This window comes from Monopterus albus, unplaced genomic scaffold, assembly GCF_001952655.1.
Source record: "Monopterus albus unplaced genomic scaffold, M_albus_1.0 scaffold277.1, whole genome shotgun sequence".
NCBI lineage: Eukaryota > Metazoa > Chordata > Actinopteri > Synbranchiformes > Synbranchidae > Monopterus > Monopterus albus.
Window position 1 is genome coordinate 981,126 of NW_018128157.1, and position 15,457 is coordinate 996,582.

Here is a 15,457-nt window from a genome sequence, read left to right on the forward strand (position 1 = left end):
GGTCGTGGAGGTTGGCCGTTCTCCATTTTGCCATTTTGCGACATCATGACCAACTTCTTTTTTTTTTTTTTTTAGATGGCATGTCTCACTAAACAACACTCCAAATGTTATTCTAGTATATAGAAAGACATTTTTAGAAAATCTAGGTTCCGCATTATTTTCCTACACATTGATTCAGGTACGGTTATCGTGGCAGAGACTGCAGAGCGAATGTCTACCTCCTCCCAACTGGAGAGATCGTATACTTCATTGCCTCCGTTGTGGTTCTGTTTAACTATGAAGAACGAACTCAGAGGCATTACCTCGGACACACTGACTGTGTCAAGTGGTAAGAAAACACTAATTCACCTGCTGCTCTCCTGTTGGCTGGTTTATGGTGACAGGTGAGTGATATCATCTCTTTGTGTCTCAGTCTGGCAATTCATCCTGATAAGATTCGGATTGCTACAGGACAAATTGCAGGAGTGGACAAAGACGGACGGGTGAGTGTGAACATGGTTTTATCTGTAGTGTAATATTCTGACTGAATCTAATGTTCGAGTCCTGGCACCCAGTAGATTTCAGCAACAAACTAGACGGCACTCAGAGTGTAGAACTCTACCGAGGCACATCAGATTCCCCTTAATAGCATTTTAAAAATGTGTGGATCGGGATGATGATCTGGATCACCACCAGAATCTAATGCGTTATTCTGTGGGCTTTACCCTACCTCTCCAAAAAAATTCATCAAAGTCCATTCTGAACTTTTTGAGTTATGATGTGAACAGCAGTAAAAACATTTTTAAAAAATGTTGATGAAACAAGACTAAAATGAGAATTTTGTCGACATCTAACATTTTTCTCTAACAAAAACAATGGATAATAATATGAAAGATAGTTGAATGGTCAAATGAACTAATTACTTGTTGAACAGAAAATGACACCTGTAACTGATAACTACACAACAAAGGAGGAGACAAATGTAGGCTCAGAATGAGAAGACAAAAATGCTTAACATAAATGAGACTCAAATCTCACTGAAATGACTCAACAATCACATGTGGTGTTTGTCAGTAACGATGAATTGTCTTGTCCTTGTGTTCAGGCCTTGCAGCCCCACGTTCGTGTCTGGGACAGCGTCAGTTTGTCGACTCTGCAGGTTGTCGGTTTGGGAACATTTGAGCGAGGTGTCGGCTCTCTGGCTTTCTCTAAAGCTGTGAGTGTGGCTTTTCCCCTGTTCATGTCCTGGTGATGGGTCCTCTGTTTGGGAGGTGATGGTGGTGTGGTGGGTAGAGCTGTCGTCTCCCAACCAGAAGGTTTTAGGTTTGAATCTCAGTGCCTGCAGTCCACGTGTCGAAGTGTCTTTGGGCAAGACAATGAACCTCTAGTTGCCCTCGATGGTTAGAGCCGTCGGTTGAGGTGGCGCCGCAGATGGCTGCCATCGGTCCTTTACCGGAAACAAATTCCTTGTGTGTAACATACTTGGCCAAATAAAGGTGATTATCCTTTTCCTTATAGTGACTGTTGGAGCTCCACCAGAGAAAATTACATTTTGACAGAAGCTTGACCCTCCACGTCATATATTATGTAGCAATGAGGCCAAGCCCCCTTGTCCTTGCTCCTCAGTAGCTTTTTAAAAAAAATATGCTGGTAGAGCAAAAAGTTCTAAAATCAAGGTGTTTAGTTACCATTTAAATGTCCAATGATGGAAAATGATCAAACACAGGACTGTTTAATCCTCCATCTACCCCCCACCCACCCCGGGCAAGATTCACACAGTCTGTCTCACATCATGTCTACCTGTCTCTCTGTCAGGACTCTGGTCAGCACCTGAGTGTGATTGACGACTGTAACGATCACATGTTGACAGTTTGGGATTGGCAGAAGAAGTCAAAAATTGCTGAAATCAAGGTGAAACACATTTTTCTTATAAATACACAACAAAACAATGGATGTTTGTTTTCTTGTAACATGCTTGTTTTTCCTGTTTGCTATTGTGTCATAGAAATGTCTTGACTACAAACTACTCTGATCAAGGTGAATGTAAACAAGCGGACTGCACTGGTTCTGATTGGCTCTAACTTGTCAGCTGGTTTGTAGCCAGTTGTAACTGGTTCTGAATGATTTGAACGAGTCTCGTAAGGCTCAAAACTTCATGCAGACGCCCCCGGTGAACATAGTCAACATGCGCTGTTACAGACTGGTGGAGGCGATCAAGCTCAGTCCACAAGGGGGCGATATAGGGTGGACCCCGCCTCTTGTCCAGTGTCAGTTGATATTGGCTCCAGGCCCCCCCCCCCTTCAGGAATAAGTGGTATAGATAATAAATGTATGGATGGATGAATTCAGTGCAGTGATGCGTGAACCTGAGCTTGCACAGCTTGAAGAGTTTGCATACTTAGGTGAAGTATGTTTCAAGCCTTCTGATACTAACTGGTCTGTGGTTTTCTTACAGACCACTAAGAGTTGGTCCTGGACGTGCAGTTAAACCCCACCGACTGAAATACTACTGAGAAAAGCTCTAACTTGTATCTGGCTTGTTTTAACTGGTCTCTAACTGGTCTGCTGTTTTCTTATAGACCACTAACGAGGTGGTCCTGGCCGTGGAGTTCCACCCGATCGACTCAAACACCATCGTCACCTGTGGAAAGTCCCACATCTTCTTCTGGACCTGGAGCGGGTCCTCGCTGGCTCGTAAACAGGGAATATTTGGGGTGAGAACATGTTTTTGATTTTCAAGTGAATTTGATAGATTTTTTTTTTTTTTTTTATCAAGCACTGACCACCACACAGTTTGTTTTATATTTATGTTTCCGTGGCAGAAGGTTGTGGTATCTGTAAAATGATGGATGTTTAATTTTGATGAAATAAAATAGACAGTCACACTGTTCAGACACATATTGTCCATTTTCTACACAAGATAACTTCTTCATGACCAGTGAAATATGAGTGTTCAGCCCTTTAACTTTTGTTTTTTTTAATTGCACTTAAGATTTATTGATATACGATCTGCCATGACACAGGAGCTGACTCAAAGAAATTATTTGTGCATTTTCTATTAAGTTCTTTTTCAGACTTTTTACGTTATAGTTTCAGTAACAGGATAAAAACACCAGACCGACAAAACTACAGTTAAGTATCAACTGTGATTGGTCATTTCTGCAGTAGAAATGAAGTTTTCAAAAATATGAAATGAAACACTTGTTTTTCTCAACAGGCAATTAATCTCAGTACTGAACATCTGGAAAAATAATCAAATATTAGTGCTATCCTAAAAGATTAAATTGGTAAAACGATAAATGAGGTTTGGTGAAGCAGAGCTTTAAACAAAATGAATATGATATGCTGATGAACAGGAAGCTCCACCGGGCTGAACGCAAAGGAACAAAACCTTCAGATTTAAAGTTAGTCTTAGAACTGTAGTCATGTTTTTTTGATTATATAAACCTGATCAGTTTTTATCACAGACTGTTTCAGATCAGCTCATGTTACAGAAAACCTAATCAGCATGAATTTAATAAAAATAAAAATTTCACAAGGTAAATTCAGCTTCATCTAGCAGTGAAAACATGTCAAAGACTTGTAATAAACCACATGAAATCACAAACTAAAGCATCAAAGACAGTCTATCACTGAAACAAAGAAGGTTTCATACTTTCAGCTGACTGTCCACCCTCGTTTCATGACAGATTCAGGACTTTCACCCAGAGTTTTAATGTGAACTCAAGTTTTTCACTATATCGGGTTTAAACACTTCAGCTTCCAACCCAAAAGCTGTAGCTTGAACTTTTTAGAACCTGTAGGGCAAACTCTGACTCCCTTTTTATCATGCTTTCAGAAATACGAGAAACCGAAGTTCATCCAGTGTCTGGCCTTCCTGAGTACTGGAGACATCCTGACTGGAGACTCTGGAGGAGTTCTGTTGGTCTGGACCAGGAGCTGCACTGAGACCTCCACTGGGAAGGGACCCAAAGGTAAGTAGGAACCCATTCAAACCAGTTACCTTATCTACTACAGCAACTTACTGAACTTGAATCTGTTGTCTCGGGTTCCTCTCCTTTTCACTGTCTTCCATCTGATTTGGAGACAAGGTCCAGGATGCAAGTTTTAGTTCTGCTTGTTCGAGAGGTGTTTCACAACCTAATTTTGGCTCCATTTGTGGTTTTCGTGAAGTAAAAGTTTAGTAAAGCTCAGACTGACATTTAATCTGAGTGCAGTAGATATTTACTTAAATAAGAGAAAGAGCTCGGTCTCTGGTGTAGAAAACTGACTTAATTTTGAACAGACTAAATAAAACATTTAAATAAAACTTCAGCAGCAGATTTGTTCAAAAAGCAATCTGAAGGAAAAGTGTTTTCAGATGAGTGATAGGAAGTATTTTATGTGAGGTTTCCCTGTTTGCACCTTCAAACCTAAGTGTGCACAGAAGCCTAACGACAGTAGAAAGAGCGTTAAGACATTCAAATGTGGTTACAGAGTTTGTCTTCAGGTACTTTGACATGAAATGAGAACGACCGTTGAAAATGAGCTTTTTGGCTAACAACTGTGATAGAATTTGTTTTATTGATGAATGCATTTTGTTTGTTCCAATCGACTTATAGACATGACGGTAAAGTATTGAATCTTGAATCTCGGCATACAGTATTTCTGGTAATGCTGATTAATATGCGTTTTCCCTGAAATAAAATCAATACACTGTTATTCATTACTTAATATTAAAATATCACAGATTATTATTACATTTTTTTAAAATGTTTAACAGGCTGAAATTGGCAAATGAATAAATCTTCATGTTCTTGTGTAAAACAGAGAATTTAATAATAAAAATCAGGAAAATTTCTCCTTGATTTATTTAGACAAAATGTTATTTCGCATACATTTTTCTGAATTCTTCTACCTTTATAAGCCATGACCATAGTGAGATAACTGTGAAAGATGCAGTGATGCAACAAATTCTGCTGGTTCCAGATTCTTGTGTAAATTGTTGGTTTTCTGAGAAGGTAAACTGAACATTGTTGTGTTTGTGGCAGACAAGGCATTTAAAAATGCTCATTTGGGGTTCAGTAAACAATGAGCACAATGTTTTTTTTTTGTCTGTTGAAACAAAGAATTAAAGCAGTTTGATAAAACATTTTACAACAAAGGAGCCACAAATATAAACTAAAACACTATAGGTCTAAGTCGGACCACTAGATATTTGACACGAAACCTAGACACCAGATTAGGTAACTGTGGTTAATACTATACATTAGAGTAAAACTTTAATGTCCCCTGGGGGATGTTTGGCTTGTACAGCAGCCAGTAGAAAATCCGATCTTGATCAGTCATGTATGAACAGTAGAATAATGAAAGCAAGAAAAGCCTGTTTCTGTTTTCATTTGAGCACCTGAACTTGTCCTTTAATGTCACAAAGTGTCGCCTCCATGTTGTTTTCTTTCTCCTTTTTTATTTATGCATCAGTTCCAGAAAGGACAGGTGTGACTCACCAGTGTGTGTTTTCTGTGTGTGTGTGTGCAGCGTTTCAGATCATTCGGCAGGTCAAAGGTCATGAAGGCAGCGTTTTCTGTATGTGTGAGATGAGGAGTGGCACTCTGCTGACTGGAGGAGGAAAAGACCGGAGAATCATCCTTTGGGACCATGAGCTCAGGGCCGACCGAGACATTGAGGTGACACAAAAATACAGAGAAATATTTGAAATTCTTATTCCTCCTTCTCGGACTCCTAACTCAGTGAGCTGTGAACACAGACGTGAAACATTGATCAGATTCAGTGTGACGTCCATGTTTGGAGGATATCGTTACCTCTGATGTCCCTCCACAATAAACCCCCATAAATCCACTTTAGAAAGGAGAAGAGGCTGCAGAATCCTCCTGTTATTAACTTTACTTCAATCTCACTGTGATCCAGTGACAGTTGTCTGAACATCCATGGGGACACTGCACACAGGAGCTGGTCTTGTGTTTCCTTGGTCACGGCTCCCCCAGTCGCCTCCTCGGTCCTCAGAGCTGATATAAGAGATTTGGAACATCCTATGTCCCCGATCCACCGGAATGACTTCTGGGTCGACCGAGGACATTGGAACGATCTTATAAGAGACATGAGATGTATCCGTGGTATACATTTTGTCTAAACTAATACAGAATAAACAATGGTTGTAGCCCACAGTTAATTCAGTGACTCCTGTTTACATCCCTCAAAGCATCATGGAAACTACATTGACAGAGCACGATTATCCCCTAAAACGAAGTAAGACAGACAGTAATAACAGCAGTGGCACAGCCCATTAATATAAATATTTACATGTTGCACCATTATTCTAGGACACATGACTCAGACTGAGGTCACCTGTGCCTGTCTACAGGTCCCAGATCAGTATGGAACGATCAGAGCGGTGTCTGAGGGGAAGGGGGATGAGTTTTTGGTTGGGACGTCTCGTAACTTCATCCTGAGAGGAACCTTCAATGATGGTTTCCTGGTGGAGGTCCAGGTGAGATTACATAGCATGTTGGTGGTGTCATGTTGTGTGAAGAAGACCAGACTCCTTACTTCCTAGATTTAAAGTTCACAATAGGCTCCTCAGAGGAGAAATTGAAATTAATGGTGATGTCGTGATGTGTTCAGTGTCTCAGTTTGTCTTGTGATATGTTCAGGGTCACACAGATGAGTTGTGGGGTTTGGCGTCTCACCCGTCCAGACAGATGTTTCTGACGTGTGCTCAGGACCGGCTGGTCTGCCTCTGGAACGCAGCGGATCACAGTTTGCAGTGGAGCCGCACGCTGGAGGTGAGGGAGAGAAGGGGGTGACTGACAGGCAGCTGGGTGAGTGATTGATTATTGACAGATGATAGACCACTCTGTCTGTCTCTCAGGAACATGGACACTGTGCAGATTTCCATCCCAGCGGAGCTGTGGTCGCCATAGGAACACACTCAGGAAAGTCAGTACAGCTCATTCATTGATCTAGAGACTCCCCATCTACTCTGCATATACAGTACTGTAGATCTACATGAATATCATGAATAGTTTGTAAATCTGTAGGTGCTGGCCTACATGTGTCATGGTCTAACGGTTCTACCTGTCGCAGGTGGTATGTTCTGGATGCAGAGACCACTGACCTGGTGGGGATCCACACTGACGGGAATGAGCAGCTGTCAGTGATGCGTTTTTCTGTAGGTGGGTTACATTGACAAACACACTGTTTCCTTGATTATGTTATGTGAGAAGTGAGCTACATGTCCCAGAATGCCTCTGTCTTTCTCTCAGATGGCGGTTTGCTGGCTGTAGGATCTCATGATAACTTTATTTACCTCTACACCGTCTCAGACAGAGGACGCAAGTACAGCCGATACGGGAAGTGCACAGTAAGACTGTCTGGACTCTGCTGGGTTCATTATTTTTATTTTTATTCATTTTTCAAACTTTATTTCAAGTCAGATTATTCCACATGTTGAGGGTCAGCTGACGTCGATTCCCATCAAAACACATGACCTGTAGTGGAGAGATCCTGACTGCTAACATGTGGTTATGTAAATACCAGGTGTGGTTGGCTTATGTGTAGGCAGTGAACCATAGTATTGTATTGTAAGAAGCCTGTGGAAGGCATCCTAAAACATTTGGCCCAATTTATAGATCATCTTCTCAGTTGCCACCGAACTGACAATGCGAATGCTAAACTTGGCATGTTTTACACCGGATGCCCTTCTGGATGAATTCTAATTTAGAGTCGCCAGTCAACCTAAGCTGCATGTCTTTGGACTGTGGAAAGAAGCTGGAGAAAACACACACAGCCATAGAGAGAACATGCAGACTCTGCACAGAAAGGCACCAGGTTGGCCCGGAGCCTTCTTGCTGTGAGGCAACAGTGCTAACCACTGTGCCACCGTGCTGCCCCAATTTAAACAATTTAAAGATAATAAGAAATAAAAGCTGAAATAAATATTTTACTATTATTAAGACATTTCACATTCTTAAAATAAAGCAGTGATCTTAACTCACCTGAGACAGAGAATGTTGATAGGATTAAAAGACAGGCGTTGTGAAAAACTGAGCTTAAATGAATTTGGCTGATGTGTATGTAAACTTCTCACTTCAACCGTACCAGTAGACCAACACGAATGCAGAAATGTACACAGAAGTTTTGAACACTTTCTTGATCAGACGTAACTGTGCATTAGACAGTACTGCTACTCCTAGATGGAAAGCCCTACTTCAGTGAAACGTGACGACCACTTTCTCCAGCAGATCTGATTTCACAAGACGGCAGTTTTCATGCTGAGTGACAAAGCTGATGTCGCACTTCCACCAGAAATCCAGAGAGAATCTGGAAAGCAGCTTCATCTTTCCTTTCTAAGTGGAAAACACTGATACAGTAGTCACTGAGGAAAAGGTACACAGACCCAGTGCTGGTGTAACCACATACTTCCATCAGTACCTGTCCGCCACAGGTGAAAGAGTGAGTTAGCAGTGGGCTTGTTTTACTCCAGACAGCCTCAGTGGTGGGTCAGGAATGTGCTCTGTTGCACCTATAACCACACCCACCCCCAACAGTGATGACACAAGGTCCTGCAGAACACTTGCAGCCAGGTGAACTTGCATGTGTGGAATATGCAGCACTACGGAGCCCAGAGTTCAGTCCTGTTGACATACACACAGGCTGTGTGTATTCAGGTGATGATGATGCTTAGGTGTGTTCATCTCTGTTTCACAGGGACATTCCAGCTACATCACACACCTGGACTGGTCACCTGACAACAACTTTATCATGTCAAACTCTGGAGACTACGAGATTCTCTACTGTGAGTACACTGATACTATTAACACTGTGGTAGTTTGATACTGTAGTGTTAGCGCTGTGTATTGTGGTGTCATAGTGTGCAGTAACCGTTTTGTTTTTTTTGTTTTTAGGGGACGTTCCAAATGGTTGTAAACTGATCAGAAATCGATCAGAATGTAAAGATATCGACTGGGCGACCTACACCTGCGTATTGGGTTACCACGTGTTCGGTCAGTGCATGTGAGAGTGTGTTTCTGTGAGTGTGTTTGTGTCTGTCTGTGTGACATTGTGAGAGAGAACGCTCATATTTTAGTGTTGAAAATTCTTTATTCCTACACATACACTGTATGACCAGAGGTTTGTGGACACCATGTGTTTGGCCGTTGTTTGGCTCTGATCCTCAACAGTTGAGTTTATTTGTATAATGGCAATTCACAACAACAGTCCTGTCAGGGCACCTTACATAGTCAGGTTTATACCTTATGATGAGGGGGGCCGAAGAGAGGGGAGAGGGAAGGGAGAGGGGAGAAGGTAGGTAGGTAGGTAGGAGCCCACAATGGGGAAATTCCTGTGTTCCAGCAGTAATAGAGAGCAGCAACAAAACACCATAAGAACAAACACCACACACATATCTTGAGAAATAAATTCTAAAGTACCTAAAACCAAACAGAATATAGTATTTGAGAGACAATCAAGAACAAGAATGACAGCATCCTTCTGTCCGCCACCTCCTCAATGGAATCCAAAGGCCAGCTCAGGACAGACCCAGCTCTCTTGACCAGCTTGTTTATTCTCTTTCTGTCCCTGACCATGCTACCTCCTGCCCAACCCACAACAGCGTAAAAAACTGCAGATGCCAGTACAGTATCATAAAATGTCCGAAGGAGTGCCCCGCACACACCAAAGGACCCTCAGCAAGTGGAGGCGGCTCTGGCCCTTTCTGTACAGAGCATCTGTGTTGTTGGTCCAATCCAGTTTATTGTTGAGGTGGACCCCCAGGTATTTAAAGGTGTCCACAATCTCAATATCTGAGCCCTGAAAGTTCACAGACTTGAGTGATGGTGATTTCCGCTGGAGGTCAGTCACCATCTGTTTTGTCTTGCTGGTGTTCAGGACTAGGTGATTTTTGTCACACCACTCCCCAAAATTGGTAACTGTCATGAATCAGCGTGCAATGCTGCCGAAAAGCGTTTGGTGAACTCATTAAAGGGCCAGACGAGGAAGTGATGAACAAAACCGTCTCTTTAATAAGAGAACTACAACTAAACAAAACCATGCAAGACAAGGTGAAACACCAAACTCGCGGTCGGTATCACAGTCCCAGGTCAGAGCCAGCAAACGCGTACAGCAAAGGTAATCCAAAATGCGTAGTCCGAAGGGAAGTCCGATAATCAAACACAGTGGCAGTCCGTAACAAGAGGGCAAGGCAGAATAGAATAGTCCAAGGAAACAATACGGGTCAAAACACAAAATACCAAAACCGAAGAAATGCTGGAGAGTCAGAGCTGGGGTCTAGAACAATCTGGCAGTGTCCTTGTGGGAGGATGCTGCCTAAATAGAGGAGTAAACAATACGAAGCAGGTGAAACTAATGTGAGTGATGAAGAACGTAAAAAGACCGAAACTAAGGTGAAACGAAAACAGGAAGTAAGGTCAAAATAAAAGTCCGACAGGAAGCAGTGGAACTGAATCATGACAGGTAACAACCCCCCTATATTCCCACTCGTCCCCCCCAGATACACATCCAACAATGGCAGTGTCGTCTGAGAACTTTTGTAGGTGACAGTGGTGGGAGTTGTACTTGAAGTCCGACGTGTAGAGGGTGAACAGAAAGGGGGAAAGCACTGTCCCCTGGGTGCCCCTGTGCTGCAGAGAAGAGGGAAGGAGAGGAAAGAAAAGGGAGATGGGAGGAGGGGTGAGGAAAGGAGAGAATATATCTAACCCTAATTCTCCATTCATTTGGTAGCATGTGGTTAAATTTTGAACAGTGCTTATCATTGGTTCTCCTGGTTGACTTTGCCTCGCCTCTTGTCTGCCCATCAAATCTTCATACATTGCTCTAAAGCCAGCCCCGCACTACAGAATATTTAGCCTAAATTGGGCCTAATTTGCCATTTGGTAATTGTGGGGGCATTCCCTGACACAAGGCCGGAAGCGATGCTCGGGCCAAATTATCTTGTGAGTTGTTTAAAGGCCTAATTGTTATGCCACCGACAGGATCAGTGGACCCCGATATTTAATTGTAAGCATCAAACATGTTTGATATTAATGACTTGGAAGCCTGTAGTGTGGGGGTAGCAGTGATTAAGTCCTGACCAGACACCTTCAACGGCCAATGACAACAAGCTGTCCAGGAAACACAGTTGGCTCAGTGGAGATGACTGGACTTCTCGCAGTAATCGGGGTCCCTTTAAGGTGCATTTAGAACCAGTGGTGGTCAGATCCTTGTGTTGTGCAATATTTGAAACTCCCCGTTTTACCTGCTATCTTATTCCTGTAACCACAATTTTATCAACTAATTTGTATTCTTGGGTATTCTTGTTTTTTGTATTCTTGGGTGATATTATATTTAGACCAGGTGTTCATTCTTTTGGCTTTAAAAACCCTGACTCCAGGAGAGCCCTGCACAAGAATTCCTCTATGCATAGACTGTGTGTTTATGCATAAATGGCAAATAAAAATCTTGAATCTTAAGTAAAGGTAGCAGTACAAGATTGTGAAAATACTCGGTTACAAGTAAAAGTCCTGCATTCAAAATGTTAAGTAAAAGTACAGTGCCTTGCAAAAGTATTCATACCCCTTGAATTTTTCCACATTTTGTCACGTTACAACCATAAACTTAAATGTATTTTATTGGGATTTTATGTGATAGACCAACACAAAGTATCGCATAATTGTGAAGTGTAAGGAAAATGATACGTGGTGTTCAAGATTTTTGTACAAATAAAAATCTGAAAAGTGTGGCTTTCCTTTGGATTTAAGGTATTCAGCCCCCTTTACTCTCATATCCCTAAATAAAATCCAGTGCGACCAACTGCCTTCAGAAGTCACCTAATTAGTAAATAGAGTCCACCTGTGAGTAATTCAGTGATGTGTCCACCCTTTGCTGGTACAGCTTTCTGACATAACTTGCAAATCAGGGGTGTTTGATTCCAATCCAATCTCTTGTAGCCAAAACTTTTTCAAAATGACAGAGGAAACCCTTTTTTTTCCAAATTAGCACTTAGATAATTTCAAAGAGTGAGCCCCATCTTTCACCATGCTTGTTGTATTTATAAGCACACATATGACACCATGTTACAATGCCACATAATTGTCTGTCATGTGTGCACGCCACACATGACATAGTCAGTATGGCGAGATGACAGATTATTTTAGGCATGAATTATCACAGTATGTTGTGGACAGTAGAATATGGCACAGCCCTAATGAACACCAGAAATTACACTGAAATCATCATACATGCTTGTAAATATTTTTTGTTACTTTAATCAAGACTAATTTGTCTCCATGCATCTCGCTCTCTTGGAGTCATTGAACCACAATAAAACTGACGTAAAACTTATGAAGTGGAGCTTCATCCCTCACATAAGGTCTTTGGTCAGTTTCAGAACCACAAATCAACAAGTGACAAGTTTCACTTTGTTCACATAAATTAATTAAATGTGTTGTGTGTGTGTGTGTGTGTGTGCGTGTGCGCGCTCCAGGTGTGTGGCCAGAGGGTTCAGATGGTACTGACATCAATGCTCTAATCAGATCTCATAACAGGAAAGTCATCGCTCTGGCAGACGACTTCTGCAAAGTTCACCTGTTTGCCTACCCTTGCTCCACCCCTAAGGTGAGACATACACGTAAACATAGACAGTTAGCACACACACGATTAAATTGTTGAACTAAGTTGTTCTTACAACAACCCAGAATGTGTGTTGCTCACTTAGACATTTTTCTCACCAGTATGCTGCAGTTAAAGAAATGTGCATTATTTCAAATGATAAACATGAGCCATCAGTCATTAATCAATAATTTATTTCTCTGCAGGCTCCCAGCCACAAGTATAGCGCCCACAGCAGTCACGTGACCAATGTCAGTTTCCTGTATAATGACAGCCACCTGATCTCAACAGGGGGGAAGGACACCAGCATCATGCAGTGGCGTTTGGTGGAGAAATCTTCAGTCTCTCTCAGTGACAGCCTCCTCTCTAATCCCACCCCCTGCCAAGTAGACCCCACTGTTGCTCTGTCCCCAGCCACCACTACCACTCCCACACAGGAAACCGACCTACCCGTAACAGCCAACGGGACACAAGAACTCTCCCCAGAAACCCCACCCTTCACTGAGCTAGCCCCGCCTGCGTCAGAGTTGACCCCACCGTGTTCTGATTCGACCCCACCCCCATCAGACAGCACGGTGAGTTTGAAGGACAGCTTGGAGCCGAGTGACGACACCACCACACCCAGTGATGAGGGGCTTCCCCCTGCCCCCCCCCTCCCCCCCCTCATAGACCGAGTCTGTGCATGTGTTTTGGTACAGCTGTCTTTGTGAGGACCAGGCTCAGCTATACATCTTGTGAGGACAACTTTATAAAGTGAGAACATTTGTACACAGGTGTAACATTTTGTTCATCTGTTTGAGGGTTCAAGCTGTTTTTGAGGTTAAAATGTGGTCAGTCTGGGGTTGTGCATGAACCAGTCACCGCAAAGTAAGGATTAATACAACTGAGGATATCATTATATCTGATGTTCATCCGTGATAATCCTCCATGACTCCACTTATAAATCTGATGAAAAGAGGCTGCATAACCTGCCGGAGAATACTCGCGTGTTTGTTTCCTTCAGTATCACAGTGATCCACTGATAGTTGTCTGTAAATCCATACTGCACAGAGGAGCTGCTTACTAGTCATTCAGCTGCTGTTAATGGGGACAGTTGGACTACATGGAAACTAACAGTCAGGAATTTTCTGTGGTATAATGTTTGTGTTGTTTGGGCAGGTCACACATCATCAGCGAGGGTCCTCACAAGTATAGAAGTACAAATGTGTGTATGTGTTTTGGGACACAGACACGAGTGGCTGCCAAATCACCTGACTTTTCTCACCAGTCAGCTGTTAAAATAAACATGCCTTCAGTTTGAGCAAACAGTGTTGCACTTTGAAACACCCGGAGAGTCTGATTTATCTGAGAGGAGAGTGGAGGAGGAGAGACACACACGCGCGCGCGCACACGCACGCGCTTACACCTTTTACACCTGGAGACTCACGGAGCAGCATTGAACTGCTGGGAAGATCCACAAAAGTGAGAATTCTGGTTTGGAAACAAAATGGTTTTATTTTCCAAAATGAACAACTTGAAAGAGAAATAATCATTATACTGTTGGTGAGACAGGTGTGTATCAAGTTAACTTTCTCCACCATTAACAAGGCAGTTGAACAGGCAGTTTCAAGGGTCAGAGAGAAGTCTTAAATGCGTTTTAGATCTTTGCTTTTGTTTTTATAATTATTTGGAAACAAACCACCACTAATCATGTCATGATAAATATATGAAATGATTGGTTTTTATTCCTAATGACTATTGATCAAAGAAATTATATAAGATAAACACTGGCTAATCAAAAAATTGTTAAAACACATGTATTAATTCATTAGACTGAACCTTTTTGTCAAACAACTGAACTCAGCACTTCTAAGACATTTCGCAATAAAAGCTCTCCACTATGGAAGGCTTTTAATGTGAAACGGGAAACATGAAACCTTAACTATGAAAATGATATTAAAAGTCCAAACTACAAAAAAAAACAAAACCAAAATCAGTGGACATTAAAACTGGAAGTGAGAAGTTAATTACGACTCCCAGAATGCATTGCAATAAAGAACAGCCAATCGCAGATCTTCAGTTTCTGTTGTCTTGGGTCCTTTCAAGTTTTGAATCTGTTATTAGGTTCAGTTGGTCTGTTGTTTTATTTCAAGAGCTGTCACCTAAGACAAGTGGACTTCAGTCCAGTGAGTTGAGAGACCAAGATAAACTGAACAAGAAGTAAAGTAATGGAGATGCAAATGGGACTTGAGTAAAGCACGAACAGGAAATCAACATCCAGATAAAATCTGTGACTTGTGTCTTTAATAATAATTGAACTCCAGAATAAACAGAAGTGTATCAGTGGGACATGTCGCTCTGACAGAGAATGTGTTTGTAAAATTTGCTGATTTCTGTGTTTATTCCTGTTCAGCCCCAGATACAGCAGAAGGATTTGGCACAACTTCACCCACTGTAAAGGTGCACAGACAAGAAAAACTGGCAAGCAAAAAGTCCAGCAACACCTGCAGTGCCTTGAGCAACCTCAAGCCCCTGGTGAGGGGGCTAGGGACTTCATGCTGGGCCCCCTGAGCTTGCTGAAGACACTGCAGGTGTTGCAGGACTTTTTGCTTGCCAGTTTGTTCAGCACCAGGGGGCAGCAGCTCCTCAGGTACACTGTAAAAATACTCAGCCACCACACTTTCAACACGCGTGTCTTGGCCATTCCTCTCACAAGACACACAAGGTCCTCTTCTCTGTTTGGCTGGTTGAATCACTGCTGTTTGTTTGTTTTGTCTGGACCATTTCTGTTCAAAACATTTTCTGAATGTCAGGATGATGATGATAATGTCACTCCAGTGGGTGGGTCTCATCAGTTATTTGGGGGGTTGTCCATGTTTCTGCCTTTGTAATACAT

At 42.2% G+C, this 15,457-nt stretch overlaps 1 protein-coding gene across 4 annotated transcripts in view; it reads left to right on the plus strand.

The window, feature by feature from the left end:
• eml4 (EMAP like 4) overlaps positions 1-14,543 on the plus strand; it is a 33,524-nt gene extending 18,981 nt beyond the window's left edge. For all 4 annotated transcript variants that reach the window (XM_020622272.1, XM_020622271.1, XM_020622273.1 and 1 more), the window contains 16 exons: positions 179-328; positions 413-482; positions 1,085-1,195; positions 1,795-1,890; positions 2,559-2,693; positions 3,818-3,953; positions 5,497-5,645; positions 6,341-6,466; positions 6,630-6,761; positions 6,848-6,915; positions 7,063-7,151; positions 7,242-7,339; positions 8,686-8,773; positions 8,883-8,981; positions 12,458-12,588; positions 12,789-14,543. In XM_020622272.1, coding sequence (XP_020477928.1) covers positions 179-328; positions 413-482; positions 1,085-1,195; positions 1,795-1,890; positions 2,559-2,693; positions 3,818-3,953; positions 5,497-5,645; positions 6,341-6,466; positions 6,630-6,761; positions 6,848-6,915; positions 7,063-7,151; positions 7,242-7,339; positions 8,686-8,773; positions 8,883-8,981; positions 12,458-12,588; positions 12,789-13,292 — 2,182 coding nt within the window. In that variant the 3' untranslated portion in view covers positions 13,293-14,543. The remainder of the gene's footprint in view (positions 1-178; positions 329-412; positions 483-1,084; positions 1,196-1,794; positions 1,891-2,558; positions 2,694-3,817; positions 3,954-5,496; positions 5,646-6,340; positions 6,467-6,629; positions 6,762-6,847; positions 6,916-7,062; positions 7,152-7,241; positions 7,340-8,685; positions 8,774-8,882; positions 8,982-12,457; positions 12,589-12,788) is intronic.
• The last annotated feature ends 914 nt before the right edge of the window (positions 14,544-15,457 follow it).